General features: G+C 36.8%; 1 protein-coding gene across 1 annotated transcript; it reads right to left on the minus strand.

Annotated features, from left to right (window-relative positions):
* Nucleotides 1-159: 159 nt before the first annotated feature.
* CRR6 (chlororespiratory reduction 6) lies at nucleotides 160-7,502 on the minus strand. Its single transcript, XM_006843735.4, has 4 exons — nucleotides 7,287-7,502; nucleotides 5,325-5,438; nucleotides 1,338-1,561; nucleotides 160-1,007 (listed from the first exon to the last, which is right to left on the minus strand). The coding sequence occupies exons 1-4, from the start codon at nucleotides 7,432-7,434 to the stop codon at nucleotides 801-803; spliced, it is 693 nt and encodes a 230-aa protein (XP_006843798.2). The 5' UTR covers nucleotides 7,435-7,502; the 3' UTR covers nucleotides 160-800.
* Between the last annotated feature and the right edge of the window lie 12,966 nt (nucleotides 7,503-20,468).

The following is a 20,468-nucleotide window of genomic DNA, read 5'->3' on the forward strand; positions in this document are numbered from 1 at the left end:
ATACCCCTTTGCATCAGCCATCTCTGATGTGAACTGCAACACCTCCTGATCTAATTCAATAATGACATCTGCACGCTTTCTAGTGTAAACAGGCATTCAAAATGCTTCTAAATCATTGAAGAGTATGGTGTACGTGAAATGTTAAAGGTGGTCATACCATTCATAAGAACTTTTCTATTGAAGTGGGTGTGAAAGAATTCTCAGGCAATTTGATGGTTTTTTCTCCCTTTGTTCAGTAATACAAAAATCTCGAGGTTGTAACAGCAAGCACCTTCTAGTTGAACTAGTCACTATAGATGAAAACCACATGCTTTTAGCCAATACAAAAGATTCATTTTACTTACATACCAGAAACAAAAATGTAAACTGAGGCCATAAAGTGCTCCTGGACTGTTCTTGTTTAGCTCAATGAAGTATTTGTAACTCTAAGGCAAATCCATCTTTCTCAAGAACCACTAAGATGCTACAATGCTTCCTAGTTGAGAAAACACCCGCACCCAACAGCACATTGTCACTTGTTCTTCTCTCAAACAATGCATCACTGTGCCAAAGTAAGCATGCAGTTTGAAGAATACATCTACCCTTGATGGATCATCTGCTATTTCCTCAGACCATATATTCATGTGCCATTATGATACAATATGCATCAAAACCTTCTCTGTTTCCCCCGAATTCATTTTTTGTTGCAAATGGTGAGAGTATGGGGTTTGAAACTGCAACCTTGGTTTGAGTATGACTCCGATGCACTTCAAAATCTTGGACTAATATAATATTGCAACTTCCTATGCCATTGTTTTCGTTCATGATGGTAGGGCAGGGTTGGAATCAATTAAGTCATAGAGTTCGTCTCCAATCCCGAATCCAAGCATGCGTGCCATATCGCTCGTCTTCAATTTAGGTTTGGGAATATTGTGGTGCTTCAACCAAGAGTAAACAATAAAGACCTTTTTCATTACAAATAACTCCAATGCCTCTGGGTTGAACACAACACCTAATCTTAAACTCATCTGCAGAACATTTCCTCCATAAATAGAAAGACCAGCAACACATGATTTCATTAAGAAGAGATGATTGAACAAACAAAAACTCCACTATAATCCCATGGACCATGGAAAACCATAGTGGTCATTACCATCCAATGAAATGATAGGTGATGATGCAAAGTGGGACCCACCTTTGGGGTCATGCCCTGTTCTGGATGATCACAACTCACACTTTCTCTTCATCACAGTCTATCATTTCATTGAATGATGATGAGACCAATGGAGTGCGAACTTACATGATCCACTGGATTACAGTATACTTTCGTTGATTGAAAATGTGGCAGTGAATCATACCTGATGAGGGACGAGCATTGCAGTATATCGAGCAAGTTCTCCAGCTCTCCAGTCCAACACAACGGGCAACCAAGGAAGTGATGCATCGAGCCTCACAAACCACAGCCTGATTTCAGGAAACTCAGATAGTTCACGTGGATCACTTGAATCCTCCCTTTCATAGTTTATGGTGAATCCGACAGTCCTCTGAAGAAGCTCTTTTGGATCAATTGCTTGAGTGCTTTCTGCAAGCACAAACAGTCCATGTGATGAGACACACTAAATGAAAATCAATGCCAATTTTTTTTCATTTTTCTTATTGACTGTATAGTACCAATTTACTAGATGTGTGTTATGTCGCTGTTGACTACGTACAAAGAGCACCAAAAGGTCAACCAAATGCCAAAAAGTAAGTTCGGACCTTACAAAATGGCCTCCAGACAGGAGTAGACTATACAACATTTCCATTGAGAGAGAAGGTTGTGCAAAATGAGCAAGAAAGCAGACGATGGTCCTTGCAGGACTGTCTAGACTGGGGCAGGACAGTTAATCATGAGACTATTGTTGAGCTCCCTATTTGGCCAGCTGGTCCACAACAGTGTTGGCTTCACTCTAAACATGCTAAAAGATGTTTATCAAGGCACAAAGTTTGAAGACCTATGCATAAATTTGGTGCAGTCTCCAAGGGAACATGGACACTTGGTTAGCCCGACTCTACCCCTCGACGCTAGGGCGAGGCCCAGCTAGGGTTGAAAATTTGAGACCTTGGAGGAGTGCCAAGGCTTCAGCAATAGTCAAAGTGTCAATGCCGAAAGGTCCTGAGAAGGATAAGATAATGGAGCCATGGCTGTCTCCGAAATATCCCCAACCCAAGCCGGGCCAGGCTTTCCTAGTGAACAGCCATCCAAATTTAGCTTCACCGAGCCTGATTTGGGAGGGGTCACAATATGAGGATCTAGGGGGTAGCATCTCCAGGGAATCCTCACTGTCGACTCCCTGTTTAACAGGAAATCCAATCTAGTGAATGCTTTGAATTCTTTCCATTGAGTGGCTGACTAGAATACTGGATTTGCTGCTGTTCAAGACAGAACAAGACAGACTCAGATGTCATCTCTTGCCTTTGAGCTATTGCGCTCAAACCAAAAGGTTCCATGGCAGACTCAGAACTGATACTTTCGAAAGCCGCAAGCTCGCCATGGGAAAGGAAGGAGAGAAGAATGCTGGCAAGAGATGTTGAATGGGTGCCGGGACAACCCATTCACAGCCAAAAAGGTTTAAGAGCGAGCTCCATATGGGTATTACTCTCTGGCAGTGAAGAAAAATGTGGACTTTTTCTTTGTCATCCTTGCATAAGACACATCAATAAGGTATAACAAGACCGCATCTTCTAAGTTGGTCCACTGTTAGTACTTCTTGTGTACATTCAAGCAACTAAAGAGCAGCTGGGTTCCACGCCCTCATTGCAGTTGAACGGGCCCCTGATTTCATGGTAAAAGGATGAAACTTAAAATAGAACAGAGGTTGAGGAAGCCCACAGCACTCTATCCATGCCATAAGCAGGAAAGAAGAAGGCATGGACGGGAGATAAGAGTTCTGTGCTGAGGTAGTTCTCTGTTGTTGAGGTTCCTCCTGAACCTAGGGGACCAGATTTCTATACCACCAAGAGGGACCACGGTGCCTGAGATCTTACAGTTTTGGTCCATGGAGTAGTGAAGATTTTTCTTTTTATTGGGTAAATCAGTGGGGTTGACAAGCCCCTACCCATTTTATTACTAAACAAGGAACATATTACAATTACAATCATCAAACGTCCCTTTCTAATGGAACATTGGGAATATCACGCAAGATAAAGGGGTCTATAACATCTGGGGGGCAAGCCCACCACATAATTGCTTCTGCCAATGATACTGCCCATGTTGCCAGGCAGTCAGCATCTGTGTTCTCCTCCCTGAAAGCATGAGAGATCTGCCATTGGTGGTCTGCAAAGGAAAAGAGCTTGGTCCTACAATTGGACAAAAGTGTGCGCAGATTCCATGGGGTCTATGCATTGGGTCAGAGATTCAACAAGCATTTTGGAGTCACTCGCAATTATTAAGGGTCAGCAGTCAGGCGATGCCTCAATCTAGAACATAAAACTTAGCGACTATGTTGGAGGTGAAACCCAGGGGTACTGCAAAGGCCGCCACAAAATCACCTGTGTTATTTCGGATGATTCCCCCTCAACTAGCTATGCCAGGATTCCCAAGAGAAGACCCATCAAGTTTGAGCTTGAAGTGATGCGTGGGAGGGAAGGACCATGCAACATGGATTGGGGTAAGGGGGGCTCCATACACTAGTTTAGCTTGAGATTTGTGGAGATGCCATTCTCTGAAGGATGGAAAGCCCGACCCTTCCCTTCTGCAAGCTTGTTGACGAGGTGGGTAATCTACCGTAGAAGGTGCTCTCTAGAAGTCCTCCCTTCGTGGATGCGTGCATTGCGCTCAGCCCACAGACTTGGCCAACTTTGACAAAAGTGCCCTGATTAGGAGATATTACTGAGTCTAAAACTCCTCTAAGCCTAGTAGTCAGGAGACTCAGGACCTTAGAGATTTTCTTATAGGAGTTATTTAGGAGGCTTATGGGGTGGAGTTCACTAATTTCAGCAGCCCCAATCTTTGAGACCAAAGCAATGGATGTAGCATTCATACCTTTTGTGAAATAACTCAGTGGTGAAATTCAGCACAAAAGACTAGAATTTTAGGGGCTAGGGTGTCTCAAAGTTGATTGAAGAAGGCCACTGGAAAACCATTGGAGCCAGGTGCCTTATCCTGGTCTATCACTCTCCTAATCTCAAGCTCCAAGAAAGAAGCCTCCAGGGATACTGCCTTTCAGGAAAGAGGGATCTGAAATTCTAGTTTGCAAACCCAGGACAGCAATTTCTGAGCTATAAAAAGTTTCTTAAAAGACCAAGTTATGACCATGTAAGTTCAGCTAGGGTCATAGTGGGCATGACCCTTGTTGGAGATCTGAAGAATGGAGTTTAATCTCCTTCTACAGGTAGCAATCATGTGAAAAAAAGAGATGTTCTGGTCTCCCTTCTTGGGCAGTTGTGCCATTTCACTCAAGAGTGCTGATAGCAGTAAAACTCTTCTTGCTTAGAAGCTTTGAATTTGGCTTCCATGATCCATCCTACGAGCTCTTTCTGGGGAGGAAAATGCCCTGACCTCCTCAACCTGATTTAGTGTTGAAATATCCTGAAGGAGACACTTCTTTTCCTCCCAGCGGCTGCAGAACTGGTGGTAGCTCCATGGTTTTAATTTGTTTTCCAGCAGGTGAAGTTTTTTCTTAAGTAGAACCACCCACCCCATCATCGAGAAAGAGGACTATCACTCAGGAATGAGGAATGTAGCTCAGCTTCTCTGAACCACATGAGATCAAAGTGGAATGGCTTGGCCTCTACAGGACTGATTTCGTGCTCAAGAAAATGGGGGAGTGTTAGAGTGTGGTCTCAAGGGCTCTTGAGTGGATCCTGGGTAGCATCTGTTCCCACTCGGGAGTAATAAGGAAGCGGCTCACTAAGGATGGGGTTGACTGCATCATTGGCTGAGAAAATACATTAGTCCAGTGGACTATAGAATAACGGTCATTGAAGCATCACTATTTGATGGAGGGAGGGATGGTAATGGAAAAAGAATGGGAACCACTGGTAGGAGCACTCTATTCTGGTAGGTCTAATGCTCTAATCGATATCATCCACCACTTCAACAGACGGTGATGACATCAATAGATTATGCCTTTTTGTGGTCCATTGGACAATGATATACTTTCCTTTTTTCTATTGTTAACAAAGGAAAAAGCAATGAAATTTCAAGTCCAATCCAGGATGCAACAAGGGACATAAGTAAAACAGGATCATGTGGGATAAGATGCATCGCACAAATAAACAACTACATCAATTTATACAGGCCAAGGCACCAAGCAAAATATCAGGTCATAATAATCTATAAAATATCAGGCATCAATTAATACCTCCCATAAGTGAACAAACAGGTGATAAGTCAAGGCGCCGAAGGATATCGTTGTCAAGTACTATCTCAAGCCGTCCATCTGTTGGCGGTAACGGAGGTGCAACTTGAGATGCATCTGTAAACAAAGAATTTCAGCACAGTTTTTAAATAAAGATTTGCGAGAAAATGTATCATAAAAGAACCCCATCCACAAATACTATTAGTCCTATTTCATGTTATATAAAAACAATTTCTAGTTTCTAAAATAAGTCAATAACCCGTTCATAAACTTGCAGCAATAAAAGTGACTATGATTAATGAGAGGAGCAGCATAGGAAGGGATTAAGAAACTATGATGAAAATGCATGTGAAAGAACACTGGCAATGAGCTCAAGTAAATGTGAGTATTTACACCTAGCTACATCAGTCATGTCTGACTACTGGTAAACTATGTCATGACTGGAGATATATGTTCCTAGAAGGGCAAGGGAAAGCACTCCTTCTAAAGCTGACCTGAGAAATTTAAAAGGTTTTATACTGAGCCACAGTCATAGATTGGAAGTCTTGAAGTGAAAATCTCAAACTTGTATATTGGTTTTTTAAACAATGAATGCAAGATAAATATTTATTATACACTTCTTTTTGTAGTTCAGCAGCAGGATTCTAACTTGGGCATTATGCAATCAAGCCCAAGCCTGATTTTTAAAGAGCGCAGTATATCAAAAGCCACAATATGGTAGGAGATCCATGTTGCAAATAAATTTAGTGGTGATGATAAAAGAAAGGGAGCAGAAGGTCCTCAAATAGGGTGAAGAGGATAGCAGCATGGGCGATATTAGTTCCAGTGAGGTTAGGATGTAGAAGTTCAGATAGGTGTTATGTGCAACTAGAGTACAGATCAATTTCTATACAGTCACATTTTGAACTCATGCTTACCATTTGAGTGATCAATTTTTTATAACTTAAGTGCTAGAAATATTTTGAATGTCAATCATGAATCCGAACTTCACAATATCATTGACCAGAAATGATCCATGATGGCATCAAAGCAACCAGAACTCACAAATAGCACTGTAATCTTTTCCATGTGTATTGACGGCCTACAGTAGTGGAATGCTATGAAGAAGCACAGAATTCCAGCCAACCATAAAGTTCCCAAAACAAGAAATCACAAGAACACCAAAAAGAAAGGTCTGATAACAACAAATTCTGGAGTGGTTGACTAATGATGATGAATCAGTATCAATGTCTGAGATAAAACGAATATGGCATGGTGGAGCTAACGGGGAGTTTTAAGCATCAAGTAAAGAAATAAATTTGAAGAATGAGAGAAAATATCCAAAAATTGAAGTCCATTAAAGCAAAACAAAGAAGAGCAATGTACCACAGAAATGCAAATTCATAGGTTTTTTTTCTTTTTCCTTTTTTTCAATTTTCCACTATAGGAATGAAATGTTACAAATAAAGAACATACAACCTAGAAGGTATGAATTGAGCCAGTAGTTTTGAAATAAGATGCGTCTATAAGGAAATGAGACTGAAATTGAAAATATTTAAGCACTATAATCCAAAGAAGGAAGAGAACCTATATAGCCACTCATCAATAATCTAAATGAACCTCAAACACCCAACAATTGATTTCAATTAGCACCTATAAGAGAAAAAATAATTCACCAAGAGGGAGTAAAATTGATGTTGTTCACATGAACCATTCCATACAAAAAATAATTATGCAGGCAACCACAAAGAAAAACAAAAGGAAACTAAGAGCAGGAACAAAAGAGAGACAGAGAGAGAGAGATAATAATTAGAAGAAGGGGTGGAGAGTTTGGGTATATTTTCTACTGAATACCAACTATTAAAATCTATTATTTTCCGATAAAAGCCGAATTAAATGCAAAATAATGCAAACCGACGCATAGAATATATGAAAATGCTTGCGCAAAATTGGGCATTAGAAGAGAGAGAGAAAGAGTAATGATACCTTGATCAGTATTATAGGAGAGGTCGAAATTTCCAGTTGGGTTGAAGGAAACAGAGAGTGGTGAGAGGTGTGGCCTCTTCGGTAATGAAGAAGACGCAAACCACTTTTTTCGAGTGATAGGAGGGCGAGAAAGAAGAGCAGATGCCATGAGAGAGAGAGAGAGAGAGAGAGAGTACAAAGAAAGAAGATGCCGGAGGCCCTAGAGAGAGAGTGTACAAGCTCTAGAGAGAGAAAAGCAGCAGTGGACAGTAGAGAGAGAGAAGGGGAGTTGGCCCTTGGGTTTGACTCGATTATGTGTGGCTATCCATCGTTCAAATCCCAATCGCGGGAGCGTGGCATTCCTTGAAAGAAAGTACGCAATACTTGTATCTAACGTCCATTTCAAAAGACAGGCGGTGCAGATTAACGATGGTATAGTACACTAGTGATATATGGTTCATAGTACACCACGGGAAGGACTGTCCGTTTAGATTTTGGACGTTCGAGGATCCCTTGCTTAATATTGCGGTTTGGTACGTAATATTATGTGATGTTTTCATATATTATGATTGTGGGCACATTGTAGTTGTGAAGGCCTAGATGTATAGGATCGGTTTAAATATATCTCATCATCATCATTAAAACAATTTCTCAATTTTTTGAAGTCAGGCTACATGCATCCTAATCCACCATGCTGCTCGATCAGGGGTTATACCCTCAATTCTAATAAAATCTCTCAAGGAAAAATAGAAAGCAAATCAAATGAACAGATGCTTTGAAAAAAACATTACCAAAATAATAAAAATTAGCAATCAAACGAGTACAGTTGGGTTGGAGTAGACCAAGGTCCCGGTCTATCAGAGATTGGAAGTGATGAGGGTTCTTGTAGCTAATGGGTTTCATCCACCTCTTGGTGCTTGGCTCATCCAGTCGGATCTCTTTCGGCTTAGTTATTGTTAGAAGATTATTCTTAGATCCAGTACTTCACCAAAAAATTAAACATAATGGTTAAGTTATTGAAGCCGACTTGAACTCATGCAAATATTAAGACAACATCTCAACCTAATCATCAATATGGATTTCTTTCCTGAAATCCGAAAAAAAAGAAATAAGGAGTATATTTCAAAATGTATTGCTTATAATAAATAAGAAAATAATCAAGTGATATTAAAAGAAGTTTAAAATGTTACGTACCTCCCCTCCTCTCCCAAATCAGTTTTGATATGTGCTTATTTGAGTCGTACAAGACAGAGGCATCAATTGATTCTCCATTATCATCCGCCATGATAACTGAAAATCAATTTATAAGCAATGAGGATCAACTTATACATGAAACTGTAGCATACATGTTCGTGAGAAAGTGACAAATTACATTTTATAGTAGATATCTAATAAATATAACGATAAGATGATCCACGACAAGACTAACTCATATATGGATCACATATAGTGAAGATGGTTCAGTTTGCATTAACTCCTCAAACAAAGTTGAGTTTCTTCTATTTTTTGATTGGTAAGAGCATGGTTCAATTTGTAAAGTCACAGTTGATTTTAGAAATGGTATCCAATGAAGAATGCCATAGATTTGCTCTAGGATGTCGGGCGATGCGGTGAGGGATTACTATGTTCCCACTGATATCTAATCGAGAACGAACCCGAATGGCTTTTTTAGGTCCAATTCCATCAATTTTTGTTGAGGAAATTCTTACTTTTTCATTGGGAACTGATCTAGCTCCTGAGATATATGACATTCTTGATTCTTCATTTTCCAGGTCTTCCCGGCTGGAATCATGAATGGGTTCGCTTCTGGGTCTAATGATTGGACAACCACGGGAAAGGGAATGGGAATATGTAATAAAAGGTGAGTTTGTGCTCATCCAAATGTTTTATCTTAGTGTATTGTTGCCAGACACCCAACCTCTAGATCTTTTTTCTCAGGCCCTTGGGAGTCAGCTGGTCGTCCTCAAGTGGCATTTGATAGAAGACCAAATTGGAGAAATATGTCACTAATGGAGCATGTGAACAAGACCTATGTCAAATGTAGCGGTGAAATACTCAATAAAACCTGGGTTCGAAGCATCGAATTTCACTTTATTATATCCATGCATGTGAAATTATGCAAAGATGGTGTAGATATGTTGTGGAACATGGACCCCATCCCTACACACACCACCACCCACTCACCAACCAAGTTGTCAAATTGTCCTTGTTGTTTGACAAACCTGATGTGTATACCATTTCATCTTTGACGTGGCTCTCGTCCATAGCTGACAAGTATATTCAATACAGAATTCGAAGTGTGGACCACCTCTTGGTTCTGTACAATTACAATAAGCTATTTGCATATATATCATTATCGTCATCATCAGACCTTTTTTCCTACTATTTGGGCTCAATTATACGAATCTTGGTCTGTCATTCTACTCTATCAAGGGTCATATCCTCGGTGAGACCATAAATCCTTGTATCTTTATTACTACTTTCAACAATGTCTTTTTGGACCTAAACCTTGTCTTTTTTGAGCTTTTAATTTGAACAAACTCGCACATTATAATAGGTGTTAGACGAAGTTTACGTTGCACATAGCTAGCCAATTTAAGTCTACTTTATCTCATCTTATTGCCTACTATAGTCACACCAAAGTTCTCACAAATCTATTCATTTCAAATTCTGTCTCTTATTGTCTTGCTACTCATCTATCTTAATAACATCATCTTAACTACACTCATCTTATGAGTATGTTATTTCTTGACCACCCAACACTTTGCCCATGGTGAATCCATCGAATTCACCAATTACCTCATCTTTCTAAAACTTAGAAACATGAAGCAAGTTCCATAATCTACATTGACGCAATTGTCATTGTGGTATCGCCCTTTGGGCAAGGCAATATTTTCCATCGTGGTGAGGCTTTGAACCCTCCACAAGCATTGCCGTCATTATTTTAACCTCAGGAGCCTTAGCTCTTTTCTTAAGAAGTGAAGTTAAACAAAGGAGCCATCGTGAGGATCGAACCTGAGACCTAGCATAAAGAGGCATGCTAAGAGAAACTAACCTAACCTAACCAATATGCCATGTAACTTAAGAAATGGGGAGGTTATGTAATATAGTTTTCCTTTTTTGTCTGTATTTTTTTTTTTCTTACTCATGTTAGATTCGGATGAGTTATTTGGACTCGCCCAAATGATTCACCTCAGCCCAAGGTCTTGACTGCATAATTTTTCGGTACACTATGTCATAGTTACAGTCCATAGCAGCTAAGGCACTTTTTGCATAGAAGCCAAATTATAAACTATAAAGGATTCCTCGACTCTTTAAGAATGAGACATTGCATTTGTTTTTACCTCATGAAAATTTGTCAACATTCTATTTTATTTCCCTTTATTACATCAAAAGTTACATTCCTTGGGCTATATCTATGTTCAAGACTGTGCATTTGTCGAAAGGGTGTTGTTGGTTTATGGAAGAAACCAGATACGCGTTTAGATTGTCGACTTCAAAATGCTTCCCCATTGCCAATGGATTTGAAAGTTGAAACCACTTATACTGTTCCAATATGAAATTTTTATGCCACCATTGCTAGTAATAATATCAGAAAATCAACCCACTAATTTTTTGCAATGGCAAGTGGTGCATCATCCTAGATGCATTCTTGCTAATGTATGCTACCTTATACCTTCAATTTATAGTCAAATATCATATTTTTGTAAGGGATTGTCTACAAAGAGACCATTATCTTTTGTTCATAGAGGTCACAAGCATTCTTATCCCTTAAATGTTTAAAAATGGATGGTTTTGTAAGAGTGTCATTGAGTAGAAACAAAGTTCCAAAAAAAAAAATTAGGAATTCGTGATTCACCCCAAGCCATCCGATTTGACATCTAATGAGTGGCAATGATTTTGATCTTCATGCACAAAAGATAAAGGGTCTCTTTATAAATCTAGGACCAATTTATATTGGGAAAAGTTTATATAGTTCATCATAAAACAAAAACTCCAAATTTCAATGAACAAGGGATAAGAGATTACCACACTACATGCACTTTCATTACTCATCTCATAAACATAAACTATATGTATCCTTATGACCACAATGCAATGGTGATGAATCCACTTACATGAACAGTAGTAGTGCCTTCTCAAAAACTCTTCTTTCACAGCTCACACCCACTCTAACAATGGCTGCTCACTAAGTCTTCCCCAAACCTTTGCCTTAGAGAGAGAGAGAGAGAAAGAGAGAGATGAAGGAAGAACGAGTGCCATTGGTGAGGGAGAGGCTGTGCAGTTTAAGGTCATGCAGCACGGACCATGCCGTTTACGGTCGTGCATCTAGACCTCCGCTACACGACATCAAGATGCATGGACATCAGAAAAAAATGGATTTCAAGTTTTGGAAATAGTATATTTTGTAACGCATTTTTTGACCGCCAATTTTCAAAATTTTCAAGTTTTAATAGATCAGTCGATCTACACTATTTTTAAAGCTTTAAACGTTATAAATAAAAATGAAAATATATTTTAAGGCTATCACAAAGATTTCCAATATTGAAATCAAATTGCTCGATACTATTTGAAGGTAGTCTCTAATTTGATTGTGAGCCTCGGCTCTATACAAACCTCACCCATTAATCCCAGTTGTTCAATCATTTGATAACCAGAGTCATTCTTTGAGAAATGATCATTATAAGTCAAACTCCATATAATTTGGTCAATCCTTTTTTTTTTGTCGTTATGGTAGAGAACTGAACCAAGAATTCTCGTTCTTCATTATCAATCAAATCATTCTTTACGACCCAGGATTCTATTTTCCCATCAATCCAATCGTTTTTCATGTTTTTCCTTTTTCTTATCAATGAATAGATCTCTATACTCGTACAATTTAAATGTCTCGTATTTATCAAAAAAGTGTTTGGATTGACGGGATTTGTTATGATGCTTATGAGATCAATGATATCGATGAGATTGGTATTCAAATCTTTCTTTTTAGAACGTATTGATTTGACCCCATAAGCAGGACCACCACCCAATAGCATGTTACCCCCATAATCAGAACCCCGTATTTTTTCTGGAGAATCTCCTAATTGTTCCAGAGCAACTATACTTAGAGAAAGTTTATATAAATGCAAGGCTCTAAACAATCAAGTTAGAACTCACCACAAAAATTTCACTAGAAGAAGTTGTTTTGATGCCAAAATATCCTCAAATTAATCATCTCGACATCAAGATGCATGGACACGAGAAAAAAATGGATTTCAAGTTTGGAAATAATACATCTTGTAATGCAGTTTTGGATCGTCAATTTTCATGATTTTCAAGTTTTCATAGATCTGCTTGATCTACACAATTTTCGAAGCTAAATTTTATAATTAGTGATGAAAAATATATTTTAAGGCTATCACAAAGATTTCCAGTACTGAAACCACATTTCTTGGTACTATTTGAAAGTGTATTTTATTTTAATTCTTTTGAGCCTAAGCTCTATACAAACCACCCCCTTTATATTCTTTATGACATGTGGATAGCCCTATGACCATCAAAAATGCATACAACTACTTGATACGGGACAAAATTTTCATGCAAAAACAAGAGTGTTTTGGGGGATTTTGGTGAGGCTAGCAAGCAAAGCATGACTAAGTCACATTCATCACATCAAGCTAACATGAAAACATATATGTCAATTTCTATTTTGATTTTCTTATACTTTTTAAAATTAAAAAAAAAAGAAAAAAAAGAAAGAAAAAAACATCATTAGAGTCTTTTTCCAATTATCTGGAAGACTAAACTAAAGAAATAAAATCGAAAACTCAAAAGGAAAATGACTACCATACCCATTGTGAGGGACTATCCAATTTTCTGTTGTAATGGGTGCCTATGTGGGACCCGCGTATGCCTGAACCCATCAAGGGCCACTAAGCAGCACTACGCACGTAGAAACGAGACGGGCACAGTGGTTGGCTGGGCCGTGTGTGCCGGCCTATTCAATGCAAGGCCTATGGGACCTTGTTTACCTATTACACAAGGTTTATGATACCTCCTTTGAGTCACCCACAACTTGAAACTCTAATTTTTAAAAAAAAAAAAAAAATTGAAAACAAAGGGACCTTTTGCTTTTGGTATAAGGAAGGCACAAATATTATTGTCCTTCATATCTCAAACAAGGTGATTTTTCAACTTTTAATCATCTACCAGACTCAAAGGTCAAAAGCGAATTCTCATACTTCTTTTCACACCTCAATCCATCTAATTTAACATCGCATGGCTAGGAGTAACTATAACATCATTGTAATAAAAATAAATGGTCTCATAGTATACAATCCCAAAATATATATACCGATTTAAAACCAATAATACATGAAGACAGATAGAATCTAAAACCGAAATGGGAATCCATTTTCACGACGACTTTAATTTCAATGTTGGATTACGGCCAACTCTCCACAAAAATTAAAAATCTTTCTTAGAAATCAAACTATCAACGACAAAGCAAATGGCTACAAAATATCAAAGGTTTTGTATCTATAAGGTTGCAACCTTAAACAATCCAATTAAAGCTCACCTCCAAATTTTATTATAACATGTAATTTTGATGTAAAACAAATCTTAGAATTATCTAAAAATCTATTTCATATCTAATTATAAAATTTTTAAAACTCCAAACCTGTTCAAAATCAAGTAGATATATAAGCATATGAAAATCTTGAAAATGGACGGTCTAAATAATGTATTGCAAGACGCACTATTTATTGGACTCACAAATTTTTTTTTTTTTTTTTTTTTTTCATATTTATACATCTCAATGTCAATATGATCAATTAGAGGGCTTTCCAACATTAAAACAAACTTTTCCGATGGATTTTTGAGGTGCGTCTTTAGTTCTACATTTTAAGGTTGTAACCACATATAAAATTTTTCCAATGATAAATGCCTTCAATCCACATGCATGCAACAAGCTTAAGTAACATGCATGTGGCCAAGCAATTGTATGTCTCAAGTGCATTAAAAGATATCCTCAAAAGCCTCCATTTTCTCCCTAAGTACCAAAGAAAAACAGAGACCTTTGCTCCCTTTGAAAGCTTAAGTAACATGCATGTGGCCAAGCAATTGTATCTGTCTCAAGTGCATTAAAAGATATCCTCAAAAGCCTCCATTTTCTCCCTAAGTACCAAAGAAAAACAGAAACCTTTTCTCCCTTTGAAATTAGTTGGTGCAACTCTTGTTTCTTCTGGAGTTGAGTATCTATAAGTGTTTGCATTTATTTTAGGGAAATTTTCGTATAGAACTCTAATTTTTCATATTATTTCATGGTAGACCATCTTTCCATTTTTCTTTCAAGCGGCATGAGGAAATCCCTAAGTATTGCACCATACCCCCTCATCTCTTATCTCTCTCTTTTATTGACTTTTGACCATAAATATTAGCCCTATCAAATATTTTTATACCATTTTATCCCAAAAACTTTTTTAACCATCTTTTTTCCTTTCCACCCATTAAAAAAAAATTGGGTTGAAATGGTATAAAAATATTTGTTGGAGCTAATTTTTATAATAAAAGTCAATAAAAGAAAGAGATAAGAAATAAAGGGGTATGATGCAATCTTTAGGGGTTTTTTTATACGGCTTCAAAAAAAAATAGAAAGAGGGTTTACCATGAAATAATACAAGGAATTAGGGTTCTATACGAATTTTTTATTTATTTATTAAATAAATAACATACAATCTTTACTTTATTTTGTTTAATGGAATATGACATGGGACTATCCTAACTCTGTTGGCCCAGGACTCAGCATGAGTTTTACTTTGATTTAGTATTTTTAAATTGCTGAGCAAGAGAACCTCTTCTTTACTTGCTTTGGTTGGTTGGATGGTTTCTAGGATTACTAATTCAAATGTCATTAATTGAGCTCTTTCAAAATTTGACTGGATTTGTAAGAGTTTGGTTTGTTGGGTTTGAAAACAATTCAATAAGTGTTGACTAAGTTTAGTTTTCTTGGTGGCAATGTTCTTACTCCAAAGCAATGAACGATTCTCATTGTCCCAATAGAGCCAGCCCAGGCCCTAGATCTATTCAAGACAGGCCAGGTAGGACTGGGCCAAATAAAAGTGAAAATAAAATAAACAAAAAAAACAAAGAAAAAGAGGGCCGGGCTGGCCCAGTACTACCCTCGGCCTTGGTTGCCATGCCCTAGTTTTAGGGCCGGGTTGACCAGGCGGGCCAGCCCGCCAGGACCATTGCCCAGCCCTCTAGGCCCATTGCCACCCTTACTATGGGGGCTTTATGGGCGTTTGTTTTGCTAAAATTTGGTACACACTTCCGCTTGGGTTTAGAAAAAAAGATCATAAAATAAAATACAAAAGAATGATTTTTAGGACAGAGAAAATGCAAGGAATATTAGTCGTCCATTTTAGGAAAAAAAAAATAATATTAGTTCAAATGCATAGATCCCAAATTTTGTAAATTGCCTCACATCACCAGACAAACAATTTTTAAACAATAATTTTAAATTATTAAAAAGCTAGCCACCATGAAATGGATGACCAGCTTAATAGGTCCTGAAAGACCCATTGTCCAGGATTTTTTTTTCTATTTATGGGCTTTTCTTTATTGGGATCAAGACGATGTTCGCTTAATCCTAGTTTTATTGTTAAATCTTTATCTTCTATCGCATATTCAATGGCGAAATAACCAATTTATCTATTCATAATTTATGTGTAATCCTACATGTCTTTTTTTATTGAAATAGGTGGAAGATATTCAAGGGTAGAAGGCAATATCCATGTTGTATCATAGAGTTCTTATCCAATGAATTTTTATTACAAAAACAAATCATCTCCTATTCGTGGGGAGAGGAGTTGTTAGTGTGAACATATCGACAAACTAAAGACTCAAGTCACCTTATTATACTTCTTTTTTATGGCTGAAAAAGTGTGTATGTAGGTATATGTATATTGGGATAATTTACGATTTACAATTTTTCAAATTACAAATATTAATGTTAAAGTGAGTTGTGAATGGTGGATTTATTAACTATATGGTTTTTTTTTTAAAAAAAAATTACTTTTATGATATTTTCATCAAGTAAAGATGTTTGTATAAATATCATTAAAAAACAATGTGTACTTTTGTCATCTTCATAAAAGTTGAATACACTAATTGGGATAAAGAGAAAGACAGAGAAGAGGGAGGTTTGTGGATAGAAAGAGTAATCTGGGTGAGAGTAGATGGAGAGAAACATGGAGATGACAGGGGCGAGTATCCTAACTATGGAGTGGCATGCTAGAGAGAGAAACAAAGGGAGAAAAGCGAGGCTTCACGAGTTGCATACAGAAGATACGATAGATAGATAATCACGGAGAAGAGGGAGATTTGTGGACAAAAAGAGTTATATGGGTGTGAGAAGAGGTTGGGTTAAAGAGAGAAACACAAAGAGAACAAGGATTAGTTTTTTGGGTGAGCACAAAGGCTTGGGGGTTTGATGTGAGTCTTTCGCTTGGAGAGAGCATGAGTGAAAAATCAAACCTGGCATGATCTTGACAAGGTATGGTGAAATATATTAAAAACATAAAAAGCTACTGGCTAACCCCAACCTGAAGAGTCAATTGCTCAAGTTTGAATCTCAAATATCTCAAAATGTACACAATCATAGTTAATTTTATATTCTATTAAGTAGTTTATAGGGTTATATTAGGGGGGAAGTTTCTATACTTCTCTTACTACATAGAAGATATCTCCTACTACATAAAAGATATATTTTATTTTAGCTTATTTTTCTACAAACTATATTAATATAAAATTTGGGACGTGTTGTCATCTTAATGGGATGCATCTAAACAAAATACTAAAAAACAAGATTTTTGATAAAATATAATGACCAAAATACCCCTAAATCTTTTAGGGGCATCTTGATTATTTTATGTTATTGAGAATATTTTTTTACATGTGCAAGTCTAAGATAAGAGTGAACACGCACAATTTGGTGTTAAAATCTTTGATATACAAAAAAATTAAAAATAAAATAATGTAAAGACATGACATTGTGATTAGAGTCATCTCAGCCGCCCATTCGGAATGGACGGTTGGATAGGGAGAAGTATATAACTTTTATAGAGTAGAGGAAGCATAGAAATATTGTACAATCTCTTACTTATCCTTGCAATATTCTCTCTCTCACCAATAAAATATGTTACCGACCTTACTCTTTCTCACTCGATTTTACTCTCTCCATCTCTCTCACTCATTTCTCTTTTATCTCTCTTACGTGCATCAATGCATAAAGCTTTTATCTGTTAGAATTTTCAGAATAATGCAGAGAACTCTATTAAATTTTTTAATAAAAAATATATAAGACTCCGTATAAATATACAGCCAGTTAAAGATAAATACCAATGGTTATGGATAAACACCACCTAATCTTTTCAAGAAATATGTATCCATACAGATACATATCCATACTGATATGTATTAGATAATACATATCTATATTTCTAACTAAAAGGGAAAATACATATCTCATATACTTCCTCTCTAATATACAAGACTTCGTATAAATATATGGCAAGTAACAGTTAAAAATAAATACCAATGATTATGGATAGACACCACTTAATTTTATCAAGAGATATGTATCCATACAAATGTATATCCATACTAATATGTACCAGTCTAATACATACATATCCATATCCATACGTTAATACCTTCCCTCAAACATAAGATGCTTTGACACAAAGCACTTGGAGTTTGAACAATAAGTTGCATAAACAAACGAGTTGGATCTTCAGGGCTTTAGGTTCATGGCGTGACCGATAGAAGCAGTGATTTCCATGCTCAGATTGTTTGAATAACAAGCACAAATTACTTGAACAACAAGCACAGAAAATTAACAGACCTCATGAACAGGCGCCCTCAGGAACATCCGAGATCGAGTAATGAAAAACTCAATCAACAAACATGATCAAATAACAGAAAAAACGATCATCAAATAGGATCGAGTAACAAAAAACACAATCATCAAACAAGATTCAGTAACGGAAAACTTGATCATCAAAAAAGATCAGAGTGGCTGATGAGATTGCAGACAGATCACCCTGAGATCAATATCTAGAGGCAAAACAAAGAGAGGCAATTTTCCAGATAGAGCAAATCGGCCGTTTTCATAGGCTATTTTTCAGAGGTGAATTATGCAAATTAGCGATCATCAGAAATCGATGCCTCGAACAGAGCAATCTCACATAACACCAAATCAATAGGCATCCGGAGCTGACAAGATTGAGTAGCGAGAAGGAAAAAAAAAAAAAAACTCAATCATTACACAGGATGGACCAATGGAAGACTCCATCATCCAATAGGATTGAGCAACGAAAAACTCAATCATTAAACATGATCAAGTAACGGAAACTTGATCATCAACCAGGATCGAGAAATTCGATCATCAAACATGAGACACTTGGAAGAGCCAACATAAGTCAGCAGCGGATCAACAAAAACAGTTGGACTTTATATTCGGAGTTGAGAACATTAAGATCCAAAACAGATCGAAGAATCGAAACACGACTCGGCAGGGAGACAGATCAGAGAGAGCACAATAACAATAATTTACCTTTTATAAAATAGTAAAGAACCTAGCGAGGCACTTGCTCAATGTGCATTTTTTGCACGTGTAGAATGAAAGAGATAATGCCCAACAAAAAAAAAATTTAACTAAATAAATAGGCTTCATCTATCAAATGAAAGCAGGCTTTTTGGAATAAGAAACTTAGAGGTGTACTTTTTTTTTACTTGCTTCAAATACAAATTTTACTCAAATAAAGAAGCTTTGGATAAAGAGAAACTTTGAGCAAAGAAAAGCTTTGGAATAGTAAGAAGCCAAATAAAGAAGCTTTGGAATAATAAGAAACTTAGAACAAGTCATACAAATAAAACACATATATCGAGTTTTCTTCGAAGCTTTTTTTATTATCAAAAAAAAAAAAAGAACTCTTGAAGCATTGGCTACAATACACATATCGAGCTTTCTCTCTTTTAATAAAATTCTAGCAATCTTAGCATAGTCTCCAAAAGGGAGGTAAAATCCATGAGGGGCTATTTATAGAGTTTTAGAATAGTGCTATTGAAAAATGGGGTGAAAAAGATGACATTATTCCAAATTGCGCTCTAAAGATAGACACATGTAAAAAAGTGGACCCCAAGGTTTCAACAAATGTTCATGAAATCTTAAAATAGTGCCAAGTGTCATAATGGCTAGCTGACTCATCAATGGCATTAATCGAAATCACACCTCCTTTTATTTGAAAATGGGGCACAATTTAAACTCATGCCTTGAGCGCGATTCTGAATTGCTCCTTGTTTTCACGTGGCCTAAGTATTGCTATGAAATTAGTGCACTTTAGATATCGATAATCTCCATGATGGCTCTAAAATCAATTTCCAACACCTACTGTGAAATTTGAAACTAAAAAAAAACATAAATCTTGTAAATCCATGAATACTGGTTTTTTAAGAAAAAAAAACAACTTAGATAATGTGTTACAATGTGTTACAAAAAATAAACGATTTAGATAATGTGTTACAAAAAATAAACGATTTAGATAATGTGTTACAATATACACTATTTATAGAGGATGGAGCGACAAAAACCGCCATTTTCGGTGAGGCTAGGCTGTACCCTATCAAAACATTTCCCTAGAGAGAGAATCATCTTGGTCTTTTACCGAATAATTTAGAACTCATAGAGGGAGAAAGAGATTGAGTGAATGAGCACATTCATATTGAAAAATCCTGCACATACATCATTGATGATTTGAAGGAGAGAGACTACAGCAACCTCACAACTTACAGAAATAGGAAAGAGAGAAGCACAAAAGAACAACAAACTCATTTTTACAAGAACAAATCTGTTAAGTTGTTCAATGTATTACAATTAACAAAAAAAAATAAAAACCCGAACATGACTTTGATGTTCCATCTCTTTAAAACGTACCATTGAAAAGTAAGACCCTAATCTAAACTAAATATGTCGTAAATAACAAATTGAAACTCGCCTAAAAACACCAAACTAGGACACAAGCACAACTATCAAACCCTGTAAGCTTTTTCCAATAAGATACAAATATATGATAAATAAAAATAGCCTTTGTTAGGACCCAAACAAATCCCTTGCAGCTCAACAAAATGGAAACCACACAAAACTACCTCTGTATACAAACA

Source organism: Amborella trichopoda, chromosome 12 (genome assembly GCF_054954075.1).
Source record: "Amborella trichopoda isolate Santa Cruz 75 chromosome 12, AtrichopodaSantaCruz75HAP2 v2.0, whole genome shotgun sequence".
In the NCBI taxonomy this organism is placed as follows: Eukaryota; Viridiplantae; Streptophyta; class Magnoliopsida; order Amborellales; family Amborellaceae; genus Amborella; species Amborella trichopoda.

Bases quoted from the DNA above. Each gene is read 5' to 3' on its own strand.
- CRR6 (XM_006843735.4), bottom strand. From the start codon at position 7,434: ATGGCATCTGCTCTTCTTTCTCGCCCTCCTATCACTCGAAAAAAGTGG. The intron at 5,439-7,286 runs GTATCATTACTC...CTTTGTTTACAG, and splicing joins CTCCTATAATACTGATCAAG to ATGCATCTCAAGTTGCACCT. The intron at 1,008-1,337 runs GTATGATTCACT...AATGTTCTGCAG, and splicing joins CAATGCTCGTCCCTCATCAG to ATGAGTTTAAGATTAGGTGT.